The sequence below is a fragment of the Chanodichthys erythropterus genome, chromosome 20 (genome assembly GCF_024489055.1).
Source record: "Chanodichthys erythropterus isolate Z2021 chromosome 20, ASM2448905v1, whole genome shotgun sequence".
Taxonomy (NCBI): domain Eukaryota; kingdom Metazoa; phylum Chordata; class Actinopteri; order Cypriniformes; family Xenocyprididae; genus Chanodichthys; species Chanodichthys erythropterus.
This window is the reverse complement of record NC_090240.1, coordinates 25,900,588-25,922,981: the sequence shown is the minus strand read 5'-3', so window position 1 is coordinate 25,922,981 and position 22,394 is coordinate 25,900,588. Positions and strand designations below refer to the sequence as shown.

At 35.5% G+C, this 22,394-nt stretch overlaps 1 protein-coding gene across 1 annotated transcript in view; it reads right to left on the bottom strand.

The window, feature by feature from the left end:
• Positions 1–22,394, bottom strand: part of megf6a (multiple EGF-like-domains 6a) — a 79,734-nt gene that overhangs the window by 17,103 nt on the left and 40,237 nt on the right. Inside the window, exons 4-15 of the mRNA XM_067370509.1 lie at positions 16,281–16,406; positions 12,771–12,893; positions 12,200–12,322; positions 9,757–9,894; positions 9,315–9,437; positions 9,059–9,181; positions 7,137–7,304; positions 6,922–7,053; positions 4,915–5,043; positions 4,595–4,723; positions 3,083–3,217; positions 2,872–3,006 (exon numbers count right to left, since the gene is read on the bottom strand). Of these exons, the coding sequence (XP_067226610.1) occupies positions 2,872–3,006; positions 3,083–3,217; positions 4,595–4,723; positions 4,915–5,043; positions 6,922–7,053; positions 7,137–7,304; positions 9,059–9,181; positions 9,315–9,437; positions 9,757–9,894; positions 12,200–12,322; positions 12,771–12,893; positions 16,281–16,406 (1,584 nt within the window). The remainder of the gene's footprint in view (positions 1–2,871; positions 3,007–3,082; positions 3,218–4,594; positions 4,724–4,914; positions 5,044–6,921; positions 7,054–7,136; positions 7,305–9,058; positions 9,182–9,314; positions 9,438–9,756; positions 9,895–12,199; positions 12,323–12,770; positions 12,894–16,280; positions 16,407–22,394) is intronic.

The following is a 22,394-nucleotide window of genomic DNA, read 5'->3' as shown; positions in this document are numbered from 1 at the left end:
TCTTGGAGCAGTTACATGACAGAAGCAATCTCCTTCCTTTTAAAAGTTTATTTTTCTGGAGTGCTGCCAAAATACAGAACCGAGTTAGCATTTTAGCACTTCCGGTTCCATCCTCCTGAAGTCTTTTTGAATGTGTTTTTGGTAAAATGCCTGAAATAAATTCTGTGGTTATCCAAAAAAAAAAAAAAGATATTTTCACATTTCATTCTACAGCAAAAAAATTAATCAGTAATACTCCATTGTGATTTTTTTTTTTCAAAAAAATTACTTGTCTTGAAAAAAGGCAGTTGTTAACAAGTGGCTAAATGGGATTACAGAGGTTGTCGAGGACATTAAAAGGTTAGTTTACCCCCAAATTAAAAATGTGTCATTAATTACTCACCCTCATGTCGTTCCACACCTGTAAGACCTTCGCTCATCTTCGGAACAAAAATTAAGATATTTTTGATGAAATCCGTGAGGTATATGACTCGTTCATAGACCGCAATATAACCAACATTTTCAAGGTCCAGAAAGGTACTAAAGACATCACTAAAACAGTCGTCATGACAGCAAAGGTTCAACCTTAATGTTATGAAACAAAAATAACGACTTTATTCAAAAATCTGGTCAACAGTCACGTCGGCGGTTTTAACTATTCTTTAATACCTTTCTGGACCATGTAAGTGTTGATTATATTGCTGTCTATGGACAAGTCATATACCTCTCAGATTTCATCAAAAATATCTTAATTTGTGTTCCGAAGATCATTGTTTCAGGGAAAATGTTTTTTAAAGAAAGACTGAAAAAGTTGTAAAAAAAGCTTAGTAATGTTGACGTTGAAGCAGTGTTAATTTCGTTGACGAATAATTTGTCATAATTTTCGTCAACGGAATTTTTTCACGGACGAAAACGAGACGATGACTTAACAAAAATGCGTTTTGAATGACTAAAACTATGACTAAAATCGACTCTAATTTTCGTCAACAAATAAAAACGAGACGAAAATGATAGAGAGCGATGATTTGGGAAGATATCCAGTCAAGACTGCTGTCCTGTGTGGAGGATGCGCACATTTGAAGTGTAACGTGCTGATCTAACCACGGAAACGCGGCACTGTTGCGCCCTCTACAGGCTCGTCCAGCAACACTTCAGACTGCTTCGCAATTAATGAATAGCACACATTTATGCCAAGAGATTGCTTATGAGCTAATGTTGATGAATTATGACAATGCTTACTACACAATGTTTATATGGTAGTATGTTTTAGACGGTTGTAAGAATGCACATTTATCACCCTCATGAGCAGCCTGGTTCAGTGCAGACTGTAGACATTTCAGAATAAGAGTCACAGTGTATTTCGGGATGGTTTATAATTTTTATTTTTTCCTGGTCATTATTGTTGTTTTGTTTACACAATAAACTGTATTTAATTTAATTTCTATTTAATTCATAGTAAACTACTGTATCTTGTCACAGGAAGGAAAGACTAAGAAAATGTTTTGACACATTATTCAATATATCTTACAAGTATAAGGGTTATTATAATTAACTAAACCTAAAACCAAAGAAATCTTCATTACTTGAAATAAACATTAACTGAAATAAAAAAAAAAATAATAATAATAATAATATATATATATATAAAAATGTAAACTTATTTTATTTCATCTAGTTTCTAAGCTTTAGTTTAACCTGAGGTATAATAAAAACTTATAGACATTTAAAAGCTAAACTAAAATACATAAACACAAATTACTAAAACTTTTAACTAAAATTACAATGAAAGCAGAAAAACTAAAAATCAAATCTAATAAAATTTTTAAACGAAAACTATAATAGTACCTCAATGAAAAGTGTGTCAATCCCTGAAAAATACTGAATTTTGCTCTTTCGTGTCTTTTTGCACTTGAACGGTCAAAAACCGTCAGATGTATATCAGTGTATAAGATCTGTTTTGTTAGAGAAATGCTTAATGCATTACAATTTAACTAAATTAGATTTTAGTCACCTAAATCTACTGTAGATTTAGTCGGCTAAAATCTTATGATGTTTAGTCGACTAAAACAAGACTAAAACTAAAACAATTTCCGATGACTAAAATATGAGACTATCAAAAGACTATGACTTAAACTAAATCAAAATTTGCTGTCAAAAATTAACACTGCGTTTAAGTCATGCGACTGTGATAGCCTACGTTTAGCTATTTACTTCTGCCAATTGTATTTAGGCTTCAAAATTCATAATTCATAAAAGTAGTTCATTTGTGAAGATTATCATGATGAACAAAACTTTTGCTGGTCCCAGAGCTTAATTTCTGCAATAATCCAAAAGCCAATGAACAAAACCTACTAGGTTTTTGTTGAGGGAACCGGGGTGATGCTAACTTATGTCGGCCTACAAAAATATGTCATCACTTCATCACTCTATTCTAACAATGCATGATTAAACTGTTAGTTTTAGCATAAAGTATGTGCATTGAGCATTGGTTTCCCCTGCTAACCATGTCAGAACTGACCTGCTACCTCCACATAGTTCATCAAAGAACAACAAGAAAATTCCTGTTATTAATGACATTTTTCCTTTTCTGTTTTGTAACATACTGGGATTGAATATTCTAGATCTTTCACTTGAGTGAAATACAGGATCATATCAGTGTTAAGGGAACCAGCACGCTTGACCAGCAAGCCAGGAGATAAAGGTATTTCCATCAGTGTTTGGCAGCTGTGTTTGGCCTGGCCCCCTCATGTTATTCATACTGTCAAACGCCAGTCAGCGTAACTTACACAATGACTTTCAGTGATGGCCATAAATCCACTTTTATGGAAGTTTTTCTAGCACAGTGCAGTGCGAATGTCACTGCATTCCAGCTAATACATGACTTAAACTCACCTCGTTCGCAGTGTTCCCCGTGCAGACCAGCTGGGCATTGGCGCCGACATTGTCCAGTCATGTGATGGCAAGACACTCCCACTGGACACTGGCATTTTGATTTACATCCTGGACCGTAGTATCCACTATCACACTCTAAAAAGCAAAGAACAACAGATAAAATATATTTCTCACACACATGCTGTCAATCAAGTGAACTGAACTCCCTGACCTAGGTTGCAGGTCTTGCCCTGATAGCCAGGCTTGCACACACATGTTCCATGACGTCGATGGCACTCAAGCGTGTTCTGCTGCACGCATTGACACTCCGATGAGCATCCAGATCCATATGACCACTTGGGGCATGCTGGAAAAGACATTGTGTAGGACATTCTGTTATAACCAGGAAAAATCATCAAATGTTAAAATAATAACATGATTAACCCAAATAGGACATGTTCCTGGATCAACATCTTTGTAGGTTCTGGAACAACAATCCACTGAATCAATGTATCAATGAATCCGGTATTCAGGTATAAACCACACTGAAAATCAGAAATCTGGGAATCTCATTTAAACCTGGATTTAAAATATATAAATCCAGGTTTAAATTAAACAATTAACATACAGTTTAAACGTAATAAATGCCTAGTTCTGTCATGAAACTCTAGATGGTGCAGGCTGATGGGTCCTTAACACACACACAAAAAAAAATAATAATTATATATATATATATATATAATATATATATAGGATTTAACAATTTTAAATGAAGAAGCATTTATGAAAGACACTCTAAAAAACTAAAGTTCCAAAGAAGTTTTTTTTTGCAGTAATGCCATAGAAGATGCATTTATGTTCTTAAGTTCTTAAAAGAACATATTTTTTTATTGTAAAGAAAATGTTAATAATCTGAAGAAAGTTTATCCAACATAAATGTGGAATGGAAAGGTTACATGGAAGATAAAGTTTATTCATGGCACCATCAATGCTAATAAAGAACCATTATTTTGTATTTAATGCAATGATAATCACTCACAGCAAATTTGTGACAATGTTCATGTGACTCTTTCACTGAAGTGAAACTTGAAGTGAAAAGTGACTCTTTCACTGAAGCTCAAGATGCTTTTTGGATAATCTCAAATCATGCTGGAGAACATGATTATCAGGTTTAACACAAACTTGGGCTAAATTTTATTTCGATAGTCCAGACATTCTACTAACTATAAGTAACTCTGCAACTACATGTCAACTAACGCTCATCAGAATATAAGTAGACTGTAAGGTTAAAGGTTATGGTTACCGTTAGTAGAATAGTTGACATGTACTTGCAAAGTTAATTATTGTCAGTAGAATGTCTGTTGGGGGAGCATCAAAATAGTGTTAGCAGATATTAAGCAGATAATCTAATACTTTAATGACTAGTAGCTGATATGTAGTTGCAAAGTTGCATACAGTATAGTTAGTAGAACATCTAAAGTGGAATATTGAAATAAAGTATTACCCAAACTTGTATTATATATTTTCATTAGTGGTCTCAGACATTTGGACCCCACTGTATCGTTTCCCTTTGATTTTATGGTTATGGTTTGGAATAGGATTAGGGCTTTAATTGCTTCATAGGAATATTGTGTCCAGAAAAGGATGTTGGATCCAGGAACATGTCCTACTTGGGTAAATCATTCTGTGTGAGTATCTCCTGGAGTTTCAAGTCACTGTCAGTGTGATATACTGCTGGACTTACGTAGGTGACAAAACCTGCCGTAGAGCCCTGGATCACACAGGCAGGCTCCATATGTGCGGTGACAGCGGCCGTTATTGGCACAGTTACATTTCTTGTTGCAGTGCTTTCCATATAGTCCCTTTGGACAACCTAAAACACAAAGAGTAAAAATGACACACTTTAGCTTTAATTTACAGATCAACATCAACTAAAATCACACGACTGTAATTTGAGACTGAAAACACAAGCCATATTTCATATAAACATACCAACAGTGATTGGAACATCAGATTTGGCACAGATACGGTTTCATTTTATGCTCCAATCTCACAGTCACTCACCGTCCTGGCACAGGTCTCCACTGACTCCAGGTGGGCAGCGGCACTTTCCGCTAATCGGGTTGCAGGTGCCACCGTTTTTGCACTTACAAGAGAAAGAACAGTTTCTGCCAAATGTTCCCTCTGGACAGGCTAAAATGGACAAAAGAAAGTGTTATTTCGTACAAAGTAAATATGAAAAAACTACAGGCCTACACTACTGTTCAAAAGTTTAGTTTATATATATATATATATATATATATATATATATATATATATATATATATATATATATATATATATATATATATATATATACACACACACACACAGGTGCTGGTCATATAATTAGAATATCATCAAAAAGTTGATTTATTTCACTAATTCCATTCAAAAAGTGAAATTTGTATATTATATTCATTCATTACACACAGACTGATATATTTCAAATGTTTATTTCTTTTCATTTTGATGATTAGAACTGACAACTAAGGAAAATCCCAAATTCAGTATCTCAGAAAATTAGAATATTACTTAAGACCAATACAAAGAAAGGATTTTTAGAAATCTTGGCCAACTGAAAAGTATGAACATGAAAAGTATGAGCATGTACAGCACTCAATACTTAGTTGGGGCTCCTTTTGCCTGAATTACTGCAGCAATGCGGCGTGGCATGGAGTCGATCAGTCTGTGGCACTGCTCAGGTGTTATGAGAGCCCAGGTTGCTCTGATAGCGGCCTTCAGCTCTTCTGCATTGTTGGGTCTGGCATATCGCATCTTCCTCTTCACAATACCCCATAGATTTTCTATGGGGTTAAGGTCAGGCGAGTTTGCTGGCCAATTAAGAACAGGGATACCATGGTCCTTAAACCAGGTACTGGTAGCTTTGGCACTGTGTGCAGGTGCCAAATCCTGTTGGAAAATGAAATCTGCGTCTCCATAAAGTTGGTCAGCAGCAGGAAGCATGAAGTGCTCTAAAACTTCCTGGTATACGGCTGTGTTGACCTTGGACCTCAGAAAACACAGTGGACCAACACCAGCAGATGAAATGGCACCCCAAACCATCACTGACTGTGGAAACTTTACACTGGACCTCAAGCAACGTGGATTGTGTGCCTCTCCTCTCTTCCTCCAGACTCTGGGACCCTGATTTCCAAAGGAAATGCAAAATTTACTTTCATCAGAGAACATAACTTTGGACCACTCAGCAGCAGTCCAGTCCTTTTTGTCTTTAGCCCAGGCGAGATGCTTCTGACGCTGTCTGTTGTTCAAGAGTGGCTTGACACAAGAAATGCGACAGCTGAAACCCATGTCTTGCATACGTCTGTGCGTAGTGGTTCTTGAAGCACTGACTCCAGCTGCAGTCCACTCTTTGTGAATCTCCCCCACATTTTTGAATGGGTTTTATTTCACAATCCTCTCCAGGGTGCGGTTATCCCTATTGCTTGTACACTTTTCTACCACATCTTTTCCTTCCCTTCGCCTCTCTATTAATGTGCTTGGACACAGAGCTCTGTGAACAGCCAGCCTCTTTTGCAATGACCTTTTGTATATACTTTTAATCAGCAAGGGCACTTTAAATTGAAAAGTGGCAGTAAAGACTTTTATAATGTTACAAAAAAAATTATATTTTAAATAAATGCTTTTCTTTTGAACTTTTAAAAAATGTATCACGGTTTCCACAGAAATATTAAGCAGCACAACTGTTTTCAGCATTGATAATAATAATAATAAACGTATCTTGAGCACCAAGTCAGCAATATTAGAATGATTTCTGAAAGATCATGTAACACTGAATACTGGAGTAATGATGCTGAAAATTCAGCATCATAGAAATAAATTACATTTTAAAATTTATATTCAAATAGAAAAGTTATTTTATACTAATAAAATTTCACAATATTACTGTTCTTTAATGTATTTTTGTATAAATGCAGATAAATGCAGCCTTGGTGAGTCTTCTTTCAAAAACATTTTTAAAAATTAACTTTTGAATAGTAGTGTATGTTTTACACTACATAATGGACACACTTTGGTTACAGATGATCGCTGTCCAACCATCTGGGCAGTCACAACCATCTCTGTCAGCGTTACACAGTCCTCCGTTAGAGCAGTCGTCACACGTTAGGCTGCAGTCATGGCCAAATGTCCCATTCAAACACACTGTGATGGACAAGACAAATGTGAGATTAATAAGAAGCAAGCCCCACTAATAATAAACGAAGACACTTGACAAAACAACACACCAAATTTCTCAGATAGGGTGCTCTCTGCCCGCAGCTCCCCGAAACTGTCTTCTTCATAGTCGTGATAGCGCTCCAGGGGTTGTGGGTAGTCCTGGAGGAGAGTGAGATGAAGGAAAGGTCTCTCAACCACCACTGGACTGGACAATTCCTCAACTGCTCCCTCCAGGGCTACACAGAGAAACAGATATTTTGACATGATCATTGTTGTCTTGCTGTTACAACAACTACTGTATGTATCATATTCAGTAGGCTTATCAGCTGGCTGGACATTGTGCTTCTTATTAGACATACTTTTCAAATATCAAATAAATGAAAATTCTTTATTCGGATCCCCATTAGATTCCAAAGAGTGGTTGCTAGTCTTTCTGGAATCCATATGACAATATTAACAATATAGATGCTTAATGATAAAAACAAGGATAAAACTATTATAATCAGATCAAAAAAATATTACTTATGCCACATTATGATCTTAAAATAATCATTAATAATTAATTAATAGTAATAATAATTATTAACTACACAGAAAAACATATCATTCAATAATTTAAACACCAAACATTAATAAAAATCCAAAACACACTAAAATGAACCTAAATATTTGTAAGCATATTTTTTCATACGTTTTTTTAACAAATGGGTCATTGACGAGTAAGTTTTTTAAAAGTGTAAAAAACATAATGGGGATATAATTAATTTTATTAAGTGTTTTACAATGAGATTATGCGGTTTTTATAATCAACTAACACTACTTTAGTCTTTTTTTTTTTTTTACAAAATTTACAGAATGACACTTTTGCTTATACCGAATGACGATATTTTCAAACAGTGCTAACAAGCTTATTTCTACATTAGCTTGCTAGCTATCTAGCAAAAGTACAATCAAAAATTTTATATTTAGTACAAGTTTTTAAAATATTACAACACTTTCTCTGTTTTATAACGGTTGTACCGAATGACCTGATGATGTTTCGGGACATGCGTATGAACAAGTGAAAACATGAATTTTTCAAATAGTTAATAGAGAGTTAGTTACTTTGCTTCACGACCATGTGGTCCTTTGCAGGTGTCTGAATGATGTCACATCCTGTCACATGATATTGAAAGCATGACTTGATCCAAAATGGTCCCTTTATATTGGTTACTCCAAATTACATCAATGAAATCCATTTTTCCGGACGACTTCTAGAAATAATTTTAATACATAATACCGTAGCAAAATGTAATTAAAACCTTATAGATTAAATAAAAGAGATCTAGTTGTACTACCTTACATACTTTGGATGTCATATCTTTGTTTTTTATTATTTATAAGGCCTTTGGATAAAAAAATGACCCATCACGTCATTGACCCAAATATGTACACAGAATATTGATTTTTCATTACTAATTACTTCATTATTTATGAAAATAGGTTATGGACTGTAGGAAATCATACCAGAACTATGTAGGAAATTAATTAAACAGTTTAGCTTTAATTTTACAAAATTATTACATAGCTCTCTAGAATACTCGACTCTGATTGGTCAGTCGATTCTGAGGTCAAATATTTTTATATGATGACATTTCCCTAGCAACCAATCACCTACACTGTTACTTTGAAAGCTTTCACAGTCTCTTTTTCATAATAAAATAAAATAAAAATGTATGTAATCATTTATTTAATTACTTCTTGTCAAGTACCCATATAACCAGATAATGTACAGTCAGCTGGTCATCATTGCAAAACAATCCCCATCATGATCTAAGTGATGCAGCACCTGATCACTTAGGGTTTATTTTTGCAAAGATGACCATATGGCTGTACATTATCTCCTATGGATTTTTGTGACTGACCAATCAGATTCAAGTATTCTAGATAGCTGTGTATAAAGCAAACCTAACACAACTAATATCCACTGTGACCCCCATGGTATACTTACAGATGCAGGAATGTCTATCGTCAGCGAGCCGGTTTCCAAACCGACAGAAGCAGTGATAGGAGCCAGCTATGTTCTGACATGTGTGCTCGCAGCCCCCATTATCAGACAGACACTCATCCACATCTACACACCAGCGGAAAACACAACGCTCTTAGACAATATGACTGCACTGTTTTCATTGCAGCATTGCCAGTTACTGATATGTCTCCTCTCTCTTCTTTAATAGTCGATCAGTAGTAAACAGGTTATGAAGTACCGTCACATCCACATCCATCTGCATTGAGTCTGTATCCTGCCCTGCAGTAGCACTCATAACCTCCAGGGTAGTTTGTGCAGTCCTGCTCACAACATGAAGTTCCCTCCTCACATTCTTCCAGATCTACAAGCCAAAAAAAAAGGAAGTGAGGCCACGAGCCATTGGTGTGTATTAGGACTGAGTATTTACATAAGCACAATTCCAGTTATCAAGAGGGGTCATTATTCAGGGCACAGCCAGAAAAACACAAGACCTAAAACTGCTGAGATCCAGCTGGCAAACATTTGCTTTTGCAGGAAATAGTCGTCAATTTTGTTTGAGGATTGATGATTTTAAAGGTTTATCAGGGCAGCTGGATGCACGCTGAATCCAAGAGATAGATTTCATTGAGGTTATTCTGTAAAACTATTTTATGTATCTGTCTGTACACCTGCACACTCACCCAAACAGGTTTTGAGGTCCTCTGTGAGCTGATAACCCTGGTTACAGCTGCAGACGGGTCCGAGTGTGCCGTGCTGACAGTGGTGTGAACAACCACCGTTATCAGAGTCACAACTGTTAACAATCTCAATTTCAATTCCTATACAGGAAAGTGAATAATTAAAAGGAACAATTGTTAAAAAATTATTATGGACACTTTAAAATAGCATGTCACTGTATTAAATAATAAATATCAAACTTTGTGTTATTTATTTCAAAGTTTGTTAGGTTTTGTTGGACACTTTCTGCTTGTCAAATGTTGGAACATGTTTATATTTGGGTCATTGACGAATAAGGTTTTTAAAAGTTAAAAAAAAAAGATGTAATTAATTGTTAAGTTTTATTAAGTGTTAACAATGAGATTATGTGGTTTTTATAATCAATTAATATTGCTTTTGTCATTTTTTACTAGATAGACAAAAAAAGTCATTTGGTGTAACCAAAATTTCGTTTTTTCCGAATGACACTATTGACACTATGACGATATTTTCAAACAATGCTAACAGGCTGATATCTAGCTAACTTGCTAGTTAGATTGCTAGCTAGCCAGCAAAAGGACAATCAAACTTTTTATATTTAGTACAAGTTTTTAAAATATTACAACATTTTCCATGTTGTACCAAATGACCTGATGTTTCAAGACATGCGTATGAGCAAGTGAAAACATTAATTTTTCAAATAGTTAAGAGAGAGTTAGTTACTTTGCTTCAAAACCATGGTCCTTTGCAGGTGTCTGAATGATGTCACATCCTGTCACATGATATTGAACACATGACTTGATCCAAAATGGTCTCTTTATATTGGTTACTCCGAATGACATCAATGAAATTCATTTTTCCGGACATTCTTTCTCATAACAAAGCGATGACTTCTACACATAATTTTAATACAATGTTGATATATGATGTTATAAAATCATGCCAGAATAAAAAATATATACATTTATTACATTTTAAGATATTTTACTCACAAATGAAATGGCTGTATTGGCCTTTGGATGGTTAAACCGAATGACATTTTGACACTTCAAAATCTTTAAAATACCTTTATATGTAGCAAAATATAATTAAAACCTTTTGGATTCAATAAAAGTGATCTAGTTGTACTACCTTACATACTTTGGATGTCATATCATTGTTTTTTATTATTATTATTAAGGCTTTTGGACAAAAAATGACCCGTCACATCAGTGACCCGTGATTCAGTTATTGTAGTTAATCTGATATCAAGTGCTAGGCCAATATCGCTTGATATTGATACCAATAACTCCTCTACCAGTAAATTTATTTATTTATTTAATTTCAATTTTCAAATCCAATCTCCTACACTGTGTGAAAAAAAGAAATACATTTTATGTCTATTTATTTATTTGTCAAATACCCATAAAATAAGTAATATAATGTTGAGTCAGCTGGTCATTATCACAAAACAAACCCCCTATTTTAATTGACGCAACACCTGATCACTTACTCAGGGTTTATTTTGCAATAATGACCAACTGACCGTACATTATCCCAGTTACTCTAATGTTCATGGACCATTTTCATAGTAATTGTAGATGATAATCTGATACCAACTGCAAATGTTCAGCAATTTTGTGTATTATTTTCTAACAACAATTACAGAACATGAGGAATTTTCACTAAGTTCAGATGAGAAATAGTTCCTATTCTACAACTACACTGCCCAGCCCCCCAAAAAAACGCTGTTTGGATTTTAATAGGCAAATACTTAAGAGTCTATGGATGGATCATTATTACAGTGATTACTATTTTTTAGCATGTTATATGTTTGGCAACGGATCTTTTAACCCTAAAAGATGGAGTGTGTAGCTTTTCATTTCTTAAACAACCATGTATTAAGATTTATCATGTCCATATTCCAGGATGATAATGTCAAGATTTACCAGGCTCAAACTGTGAAAGAACTGTTGTGAGGAAGCATGAAGAATCATTTTCACACATTAATTGGCACTGACCTTAACCTCAGTGTAAGTTTTTGGGATGTGCTGGAGAAGACTTTACATAGTGCTTACCTCTTGCATTGGCAATACAAGATCTTGACAAAAAAATGATGCACCTCTCAATGGAAATAAATGTTGTGATGTTATTTCAATCAAGAGGTGCATCAATTTCTGGTCAATAAAATGGCCCCAGGATCCTTGAGGACCCACAGCCCTGCAAATTTTGTATGGTTCCCTCATATATCACACCTGATTCATCTCAAGCGCTCATTAGACTGCAAGACTGGGTGTGTCAAAAATAGGAAGACATACTAAATGTGCAGAGCTGGGGGTCCTCCAGAACAAGTTTGGGAACCACTGCTTTAGACTTTTTGGGACCACTGGAAGTTTCAGTGGTTCTGTGAACCGTGCTAAGAAGTTAACTAAGTGAAAAGAAACTCACGGTAGCATTTCCTGCCATCAGAGCCCAGCTCATATCCTGGATTGCAGACGCAGGAGAAAGAACCCGGGGTGTTCCGGCAATTGTGAGCGCATGCCGCCAGTCCCGTTTCACACTCATCGACATCTGAAACACACCAATTACAAGTTCCTGATGACATGTCACCTTTTTCTATTTATACAGACATCTAATTAGACTAGAATTCCATTCTGGACTTGTTGAGTCAGAAAACAGACATTTCTGCCTCGGATAATCACTTCAATGAATATCAATGAAGGCAACCTCTCAAGCGCTAACTGGTTCCATCATGGACTCGAGAGTGGAAAGCTCTGCTCACCGTCTTCCTCGCCAGTCCTGGCCAGTGTTAAGAAGATGAGCCATGTTCTACAGCTTTCAGCTGTCTAATTCAACACAGTGCTTCCACTGTTCTCACACCATGGGAAAGAAACTTATTTAAAAACTTTGGAAAAAGAGGATCCAGTAGATGAGAGACCATTTAATACTTTCCATGACAGTGTAACTGAACCTTAGCATGGTGGGAAGGCACTTCACTGCTGCTGTCAGAAGCTTTTACCTTCACAGTTCTTCTGGTCCGGGGCCAGCGTGAAGCCTTGGTGACAGCTGCACACAGCATGACCGCCGTCACTGCCACATAAGTGCACACAGCCGCCGTTCCTCTCCGTACATGGGTTCCTCACTGAAACACATGCCATTTAAGTCAGATCTTATATGGCATTTTTCTGGCTGTCTCCCTCACACACACACAAACACTCACTATCTTGTCAACACAGTCTATGTAATATACATACATAATTTCTTCATCTGAATTCCCATAGTCACATTATGACATAAAACACATCATACAATATACAATGCAATTTTGAGTCCCTTTAGGGGACAGTTTTTATCCAAAATAAATTTAAAAAAAGAAGAAAAAAAGGTGTTTTTAACTTATAACGTGATATACTATACATCAGGGAGAAACAAATAATGCCAGGTTTATGATAGCCATAAACTTACTTTTCAACATGTTTTTATAGATTTGGGTGAGCAAATCTGGGTCACATCAAGGCTTTTGGAGTATTTAAAAAACATGAGTATGATATTCATTGCTGATATACAGTACAACAGCACTGGAACTGTTTCACTTCGCTTGTCTGTGTTTGTAAATTCCAGTAGGGGGGATGTTAAGGTGACTCTTTCTGCACATAATCACATAATTATGCCAATAGTTTGTCTTTATGAGTAAATCATTGATTCATTGGCTCAATCGTTTCATTCAAAAACATTCTGATTCATTAAGGAATGGAACAAATGACTCCCTGTGTCCGAACATGTCTACTTCCCTACTATATAGCAGATAAAAAAAACTGTGTGTGAAAAGACTATGTCGGACTTCGAAGTATTCATAAAACAGCAGGCGAAAATTATGGTGAGATTATGAAGTGCCAATCTAATGGGCAGTATGCAATTTAGGACATAGTTACTGTCTTTATGAGCAAGTCACTGAATCATTCACTCAAGCGATTTGATCAAAAACACAGATTTACTTAGCAAAGGCACTTCTGTGTGCTACTCATAGACGCGTAACTTCATAGACGCAGGTCAAAAAACTAAAAATAGACAAATAAACTGACAATATATCCGTTAAATTGAAGTCACTCAATATTAAAGGTGCCCAAGAATGCTTTTTCACAAGATGTAATATAATAACTGCCTATTTTGTGGCATCATTAACTATACACTGATTTTGGCAGCGCCGCCCCTTTAAATGGCGTGCTCCCTGCCACACGAGCTCTCGACTATATTACAGTGCATTTACAAAGTTCACACAGCTAATATAACCCTCAAATGGATCTTTACAAGATGTTCGTCATGCATGCTGTATGCATGCTTCGAATTATGTGAGTAAAGTATTTATTTTGATGTTTACGTTTGATTCTGTATGAGTTTGAGGCTGTGCTCTGTGGCTAACGGCTAATTCTACACTGTTGGAGAGATTTATAAAGAAAGAAGTTGTGTTTATGAATTATACAGACTGCAAGAGTTTAAAAAAATGAAAATAGCGATGGCTCTTGTCTCCGTGAATACAGTAAGAAACGATGGTAACTTTAACCACATTTAACAGTACATTAGCAACATGCTAATGAAACATTTTTCGCTGTTGTTCTTGCTGGCTTACCTTGTCTGATGCCTTGAACATGGGCTGGCATATATGCAAATATTGGGGTCATACATATTAATGATCCTGACTGTTATGTAACAGTCGGTGTTATGTTGAGATCCGCGTGTTTTCCGGAAGTCTTTTAAACAAATGAGATTTATATAAGGAGGAGGAAGCAATGGAGTTTGAGACTCAATGTATGTCTTTTCCATGTACTGAACTCTTGTTATTTAACTATGCCAATATAAATTCAATTTTTGATTCTAGGGCACCTTTACGTGATTATTTAATAGTTGTATAAAATATCAGTAATTAGATTCACCTTAGTTTTCAATGCAGAAGTAAGCTATTTCTTGTGAATATGCAAGATTTCCAATTCTTCAGCTGCTAAATAACTAGAAGAATAAAATACAGTAAACGGTGTAATTATTTGCTCTACAAATCAGTGTGTTTTTGATTACGATAACATTAAAATAACAAAAAAATACCAGTTTGCCGTATCAAGCAGCATAACGAACTGTTTTTATAGAGAAAAAAGAAATGGAAGCAGCTGAAACCAGAAGCCTTGCACATTCAAGTTAAAACTTTTACAATAAAAATAAGGTGGATAGTGTTATAGTTATAGAGTTGATTGATTCAGAACCACAGATAGTGAGTTGCAATATTTTTTTAGTTCCAATTCATTCCTGACCATAGTATATCCCAAAGTTATCTGTTACTATTGTTATAGCATTGCACAGTCATATTACCATTTGTAAGGACTGTCTTTAAGTAAACTAACTAGTACAAAGACTTTTTTCCCAGGACTCATCTGTACTTTGATCACAACAGTATGAAAACAATAAAATTACAATGTTTTCCATTTGCAGAATTTAACTCTCCACCCCTCTCTCATGAACACACTGATGCCTGCATGTTTTTTGTCAATGTCTTACACTTACACAATAAGATACATATTCTCTTTCTCCCTCCTTCTTTCTCCTTGTCTTCACCTAATTCTCAATGGTAACACTTCACGGGGGAACAATTGTCTCTGGTGAGTGTCAGAACATTGGATCTGTGTGGTAGTGTAGACTGAATGTGAATTTTTGGCAGACACACTGGAATTGGCGCAGCGTCCGCCAAGATGAGGATGCTATAGCCTGAATAATATAAGTTTCTCTCAGTGAAAACTGCTGTTTAAAGAGGGCCAAAAAGCACATTGGTTTAAGATATTGATTCAGACTCTTGATCTGTTCCACTTTTTAAAAGTATACTAATTCAGTCTAAAGTATTTCATTTGTGACTCAACGTTTGATTGTTTATGACACACTAATCTAACTTCATTTGAATTCAGTCAGGACTGATACATGCCCACTGTTGCAATCTTCAAGTCTCCAACTCAATGGCCAATATTTCTAAGGACATCTGGGTTTTAGTGATGTTTATCACTTTCTTTAGCTTCTACCTTTTCTGCCAAGAACCCTTCCATCCACACGTCCAAAAGCTACATACTGACTTTATGACACAGTATTAGACCAAAGCTTTTCCTACTTTCATCCTCTTGTCAGCATGCTCTTTGACTAACAGCATGTGATATGCACTGCCGGGATATTTTATGTTTAACGTCATGAACATAACAAAACTTTCAAAAGGTAAAGAGTTTAAATAAGCAACAAAAATAACTGCTTCTACACCCTGCTGAAACAACCGTCTTACACCATCATGAATTTCCAGACTGGTTAGTGCTGGTCTAGTTGGGGGCACCAGTATCCAAAACATATGATATTTGACTTCTGGACTACTTGACTACTGTACTAAAGGCTTTTATTAGGTTTACTGGAAAAACACTATATCAACTATAAAGTAAGTTGAACATGAAACCTTGCTATTTATGTTAGATGTGAAATTTAAATACATGAGTAGAAGAGAAAGACTCACGTCTGCAGCGCTTGCCATCAGCTGTGAGCTGGTATCCGCGTCTGCAGCGGCACTGGAAGTGAACAGGGGAAAGCTGGACACATTCATGCTCACAGCCACCATTATTCACTGCACAGGATAGGACAGCTGAAGGGAGGAAAGAGAGAAATGACAGTTAAGAACCAACACAATTCTAACAAATAATCAAACTTATATACTTATTCATGTGTGAATTAAATTTAATGCATACATTTCAGGCTTTTTTTTTTTACACTTTAATAAGATCTTGCAGCATAAGACATTAAACTGAAAAACAAATGTATTATTCTTGGGAGAAAATAATAAAAAACTGTCAGTACTTTGTTTGCATTAGAGTGCACTCACTTTATATAATACTTTGTGGTAGCACCTTTGGCTTTAATTACATCAGTAATTCTGTTTAGATTGGACTCCATCAACACAGGACATCTGGATTTTACCATTTTATCCCTCCTTTCGTGCAGAAAAGTTCAAATTGTGAGAAGACTTCCAGTTCACAGCCCAGTGTGGGTCAGTTCACAGATTTGTTACAGATCTGAAGCCTGTCCACTGGCAGCGTCACCGTTCCAGGGCATTGATCTTATTTTTTAAAAATAATTTCCTGCTTCAGCTAGATTTGCGATTTGGATGTTTGCTGTATTGTCAATCATTTCAGCTTTCTGGCAGAATGCAACATGTTTTGCACCAAAATATCTTTATATTTATTTTAAGTGTAATTTATCTTTATTCCCTCACATCCTGCTGAAAAGAAGCAGCCCATGACATGATGCTGCCGCCACAGCTGAATTTATTCAAGGTTAATTACTTAACTGGATATCAGGTGAGCTACGATTTATCTTTGAACATGATATGGAATTTGTTTGCTTTTATGTGACATTGTAACCTACTGGATATTTAAGGTGAAAATAGTCTGATATTAATTAATTAATTTTCTATTTTGATGAAAGTGTGTAGACTTTAATCTACTTTTATTAAAATTACTAGTGTACTGTATTGTCACATTCTGTTATTAGATGTGTTCGACTTGAAGTGGTGCTGCGCAGACCGATCAGTGTATGACATCAAAATACTGTGAGAGCGATTTGAAAGCATACAGAGCCGTCTGCTCTTTAAAGGTGCCCTAGAACTTTTTTTTAAAAGATGTAATATAAGTCTAAGGTGTCCCCTGAATGTGTCTGTGAAGTTTTAGCTCAAAATACCCCATAGATTTTTTTTTTATTCATTTTTTTAACTGCCTATTTTGAGGCATAATTAGAAATGAGCCGATTCAGGGTGTGTGGCCCTTTAAATCCTGTGCTCCATGCCCAAGAGCTCATGCTAGCCTTAAACAACATAAAAAAAAGTTCACACAGCTAATATAACCCTCAAAATGGATCTTTACAAAGTGTTCGTCATGCAGCATGTCTAATCGTGTGTTTATTTGGATGTTTACATTGATTTTGAATGAATTTGAGGCTATGCTCTGTGGCTAACGGCTAATGCTACACTGTTGGAGAGATTTATAAAGAATGAAGTTGTGTTTATGAATTATACAGACTGCAAGTGTTTAAAAATGAAAATAGCGACGGCTCTTGTCTCCGTGAACACAGTAAGAAACAAAGGTAACTTTAACCACATTTAACAGTACATTAGCAACATGCTAACGAAACATTTAGATAGACAATTTACAAATATCACTAAAAATATCATGTTATCATGAATCATGTCAGTTATTATTGCTCCATCTGCCATTTTTTGCTATTGTTCTTGCTTGCTTACCTAGTCTGATGATTCATCTGTGCACATCCAGACGTTAATACTGGCTGCCCTTGTCTAATGCCTCAATCATGGGCTGGCATATGCAAATATTGGGGGCGCACTGTTACGTAACATTTGAGATTCGCCTGTTCTTCTGAGTTCTTTTAAACAAATGATATTTATATAAGAAGGAGGAAACAATGGAGTTTGAGACTCACTGTATGTCATTTCAATGTACTGAACTCTTGTTATTTAACTATGCCAAGATAAATTCAATTTTTGAATCTAGGGCACCTTTAATCGTTTTTGCGATACTTTTATGTCATACACTGATCGGTCTGCACATCGCCACTTCAAGTTGAACAAACCTATTGTTTCTGTTTCATTTTCATAGACTTCTAGTTTGATTCTCATTGTTTACTTGTTTCCTTTGTTCCTATGTTCCTGCTTGTCCTTGGCTGCGTCTGAAAACCTAGTTAGCTGTCTTGCTGCCTTATAAGAGAATGACTTGTACGGCAGCGTTTGTGTATGAAGGCACATCACGAAACTGATTTCGGACAGACTTCTGAGGCAGCGTAACAGTTTAATGATCTACAGCAAAATAGTGCAAGCTTTGGTGAGAACTAAACAAATAATGAATTACTACACAGCAAAAACTGCAGTGTTAAATTAACTCTCCTGGGAGTACATGTGAGACCATACTCAAGAATGTTAAAGTGTTAAAATACGAGTGTTAAATGAACACTGAAGCGGTGTTAAAGTTATTGAGTTAATTAAGTGATTAATTGAGTGATGATTGGTGATTCTGCTTGTTATCATCAGGTGTCTTCAATAATGGTCAAAGGAGAAAATCACTTTGTTTTAGTTGGGCTCTTGTCCCTTGACTTTTTAAAATAAAATTTTGTTTGGTCTGTTTTAACTGAGTTATAACATCCAGACAAACAAATGGAAAAAATGATCAGGTTTTGGTTATGTTTTCACATGATCATTATTTGATCTGAATCCCTGAACTCATTTAGAGCCCAATCTGTGAGTTAGAGTTACATTAATGATTACAGCAGCACTGTGATTCTACAGCGCAAGATCAACTTTATCAATATAATCTGAAGGTTTTCACAAACAGTTGTTCTGATCAAAAAAAAAAATCTATGTCTTAGGCACACACAGACATCAAGAATCAGTCTGTGAATCTCAACAGTGGTGAGAATAATAAACCATGTTACAATGCATTCTGGGTGCCACCAATCAAAATTCTCTAACACCAATCTCCCATCATGCATTGCTGCATGAATAAATTATGAGCTGAATTGTCTTAGTAATTTTCTTTTCTCATATTTTATTTTGTTCCGTTTATGTGACTTTTTAGTAGCTTGTTTTCTAATATTCAGAGTTGATCTGTTTATCAGAATATGTTGCTTGTCACCGTCATTGAGATTCATACGCTGATTCTTGATGTCTGTGTGTGCCTAAAAGAAAGATTTTTTTTTTTGCTCAGAACAACTGTTTGTTAAATCCTTCAGATTATATTGATATATTGATCAAATAATGATTATGTAAAAACATAACCAACACCACCTGACCATTTTTTCCACTGCCCAAACAAAATTTTATTTTAAAATGTCAAGAGTCAAGAGCCCAACTAAAACAAACACTCATCTCCACGATGGTGGCTTAAAAATAGTGATTTTCTCCTTTGGTGATTCTGCTTGTTATCATCAGGTGTCTTCAATAATGGTCAATAATCACTCAATTAATCACTTAATTATCTTATTAACTTTAACACTTTTCAGTGTTCATTTAACACTCTTATTTTAACACTTTAACACTCTTGAGTATGGTCTCACATGTACTCCCTGGAGAGTTAATTTAACACTGCAGTTTTTGCTGTGTATAGTAGTAATTTCTCAATAGAAATTATATCAAAATTGTAATATGTTGGTCAAAATTGTACATTTATACACAAACTGAGCAGCAAATGCAACTTTCGGATGCCATCTTTATTTTTTTAGCTCAACTGTCACAGAATGGAAAGCACAGGATTGTGGGATATCAAAGGCAGCTAAGGATACATCTATGCTTCCTTCAAAAATCGATCTGAGGAAGGTATCTCATGAGACAGGAAGTGAAGCTAACATTAGATTTGGACGTGCCTTGATGCCTTCCTACCTTGAAAAGTGTCCTCAGAAGGCAGCATTTTCCAGTTTTCGGACGCAGCCCTTGACTGTCGTGGTTATTCATTGATTGATTGATTTCTCACACCTGTTCCTTAGTTAGATTGTTCGCTCACTCTGTATATATTGCCCTCAGTTCAATTTGTTTGTTTATTGTGCACAATGTTACGTTTATTCTCTTGTTTTGGGGTTCATACTCTTTTGTTTTGTTTATTAAAGTTATGGTGCTTTTTAAGGTCCTCTTGATTTACCTCGTCTTCTTCTTGGACAAAAACTTTACATGTATATAAAATGTTGATGCAACTGGGGCAGATGATGCCTTAATGTCAGTGGATGTATATTTATCAAAAATGGCAAGTTTTTTGCACAGGTTTTCTTATCAGTCCTTGAAAACCATTGTGATGCTTAATATTTGTGTGAAAACTGTGACATTTTTTCCAGATTTTTAAGATCATAACCTGCAAATGACAGTCACAGTCACTTTTACACTATGGCTGCATCCGAAATCACATACTCTCTTGAGAAGGTACTTATTTAAATCAGTTATTACCTCGCAACCGCTAAAAAATGACATTCTATGTAGTATGTATGTGTGCAGTATAATGTAATTTGGACATACTACTGTACATTGGCCATGTTGTCATTATCATGTGACCTACCAGATTAATTTGCATCACTTCACTGCCATTAACAAATCCTCACCTGTGGCCTCATGGGATAATAAAGTGTCCATCATATGCACACCTCATAATCTTGCCAGAAGAAGTATGTCATCCGGGTACTTTTGCCTACTCTTTTATGAGTACTCTAAATAAATAAAATTCTTGTCACATATTATTTTTCACCAAGTATACAATGCGATTTCAGATGCAGCCCTTATAGGTGATCACCACTAAAATGTCTCACCATTACAGGGAGGATAATACTCCAAATCAGAAATCACAATGAAGATACTGGCTGCCAAATGTCTTCAATGCACAGTCTATATATCAGTAGTGAGACTAAATATATACTGTCATAACAGGCATATCAGTCAACCTCAATGTGGAGGAGTGCGGCGTCTGTTTTCAAAAATCCTTGCATATAATATCTGCAGATTCTGCAAACTGTCCAAAACAGATTTGAAAATGTCACTTATGAAATCCTATCACTTGCATATAAATGAGCAAATAATAGTGAAAATTTGTTGAAACAGGATATTTTTACTGTAAGAGGGGTAGAAAAAATTAAACCTTTATATTTTGGTTATGTGAGTGTCTATAATAAAGGATAATGACAATATTTCTCTTGGCAGAGGACACTTAATAATTAAAGGTTTATCTTTCAGTCATAAGTCACAACTTAATAAGCTTCTGGCAAGAGGTATCAGCAAGATTACCAGCTTCTCAAATTACCGTTAACCAAAACCAAATGATAAAACTCTGCATAAAAAGCTCAATGATTAATTAGCAGCATCTGTTTCTGGTTTATTCTAGTAGTGTGTTCCATCCTACTCCGCTTTGGTTTAGATTGTGGTTTCATAGAACTGTTGGTTTGATATTGGAAAAAAATGATAAACAATCCTGAAGCCTGATTGGAGCTCACGGCCCTGGACTCTTCAGCTCTCTTGGAAGAGTAAAAAAATTCAGCTGCTGATTCAGCTGAAACACAGAATGAACTGCAATTCTGCTACTGCATCAGACTTTCAGCAAAGCGAACAGATCCAAGAATGCAGTTTTTCATAATGAAATATAAATGTCATTAGTTATTTGTCATACTGCCTTGGAAATTGAAAGGAATGTTCTGGGTTCAATACAAGTTAAGCTCAATCATCAGCATACCGCATGTGACATACCATAGAAAATAATTCTCACATAAACAATAGCAATCCAGTGTTGTTATTGTCAACTAAAACTAAATCACTTTGTTCATTATTTTAAAAATGTTCTGTTTAATGTTTTCAAAGTTTATGTACATCGGTAAAGTTTTGGTATAATTCAATTCCCTAGCTATATTATTGTCACAAATTTGAAAAGCAAAACCCCTACATCCAGACATCTAAACTGATATGCTTAATAGAACTCTTTATTCCCACAGGGTTTTTTCCTTTGAAAACTGAATTGTTGGGTTTCACCTGACACTTTCTACACCACAGTCGCATTTGAATAGAAGGATGTGATGGTTTGATACCAGGCCTGGCAAGGGAACA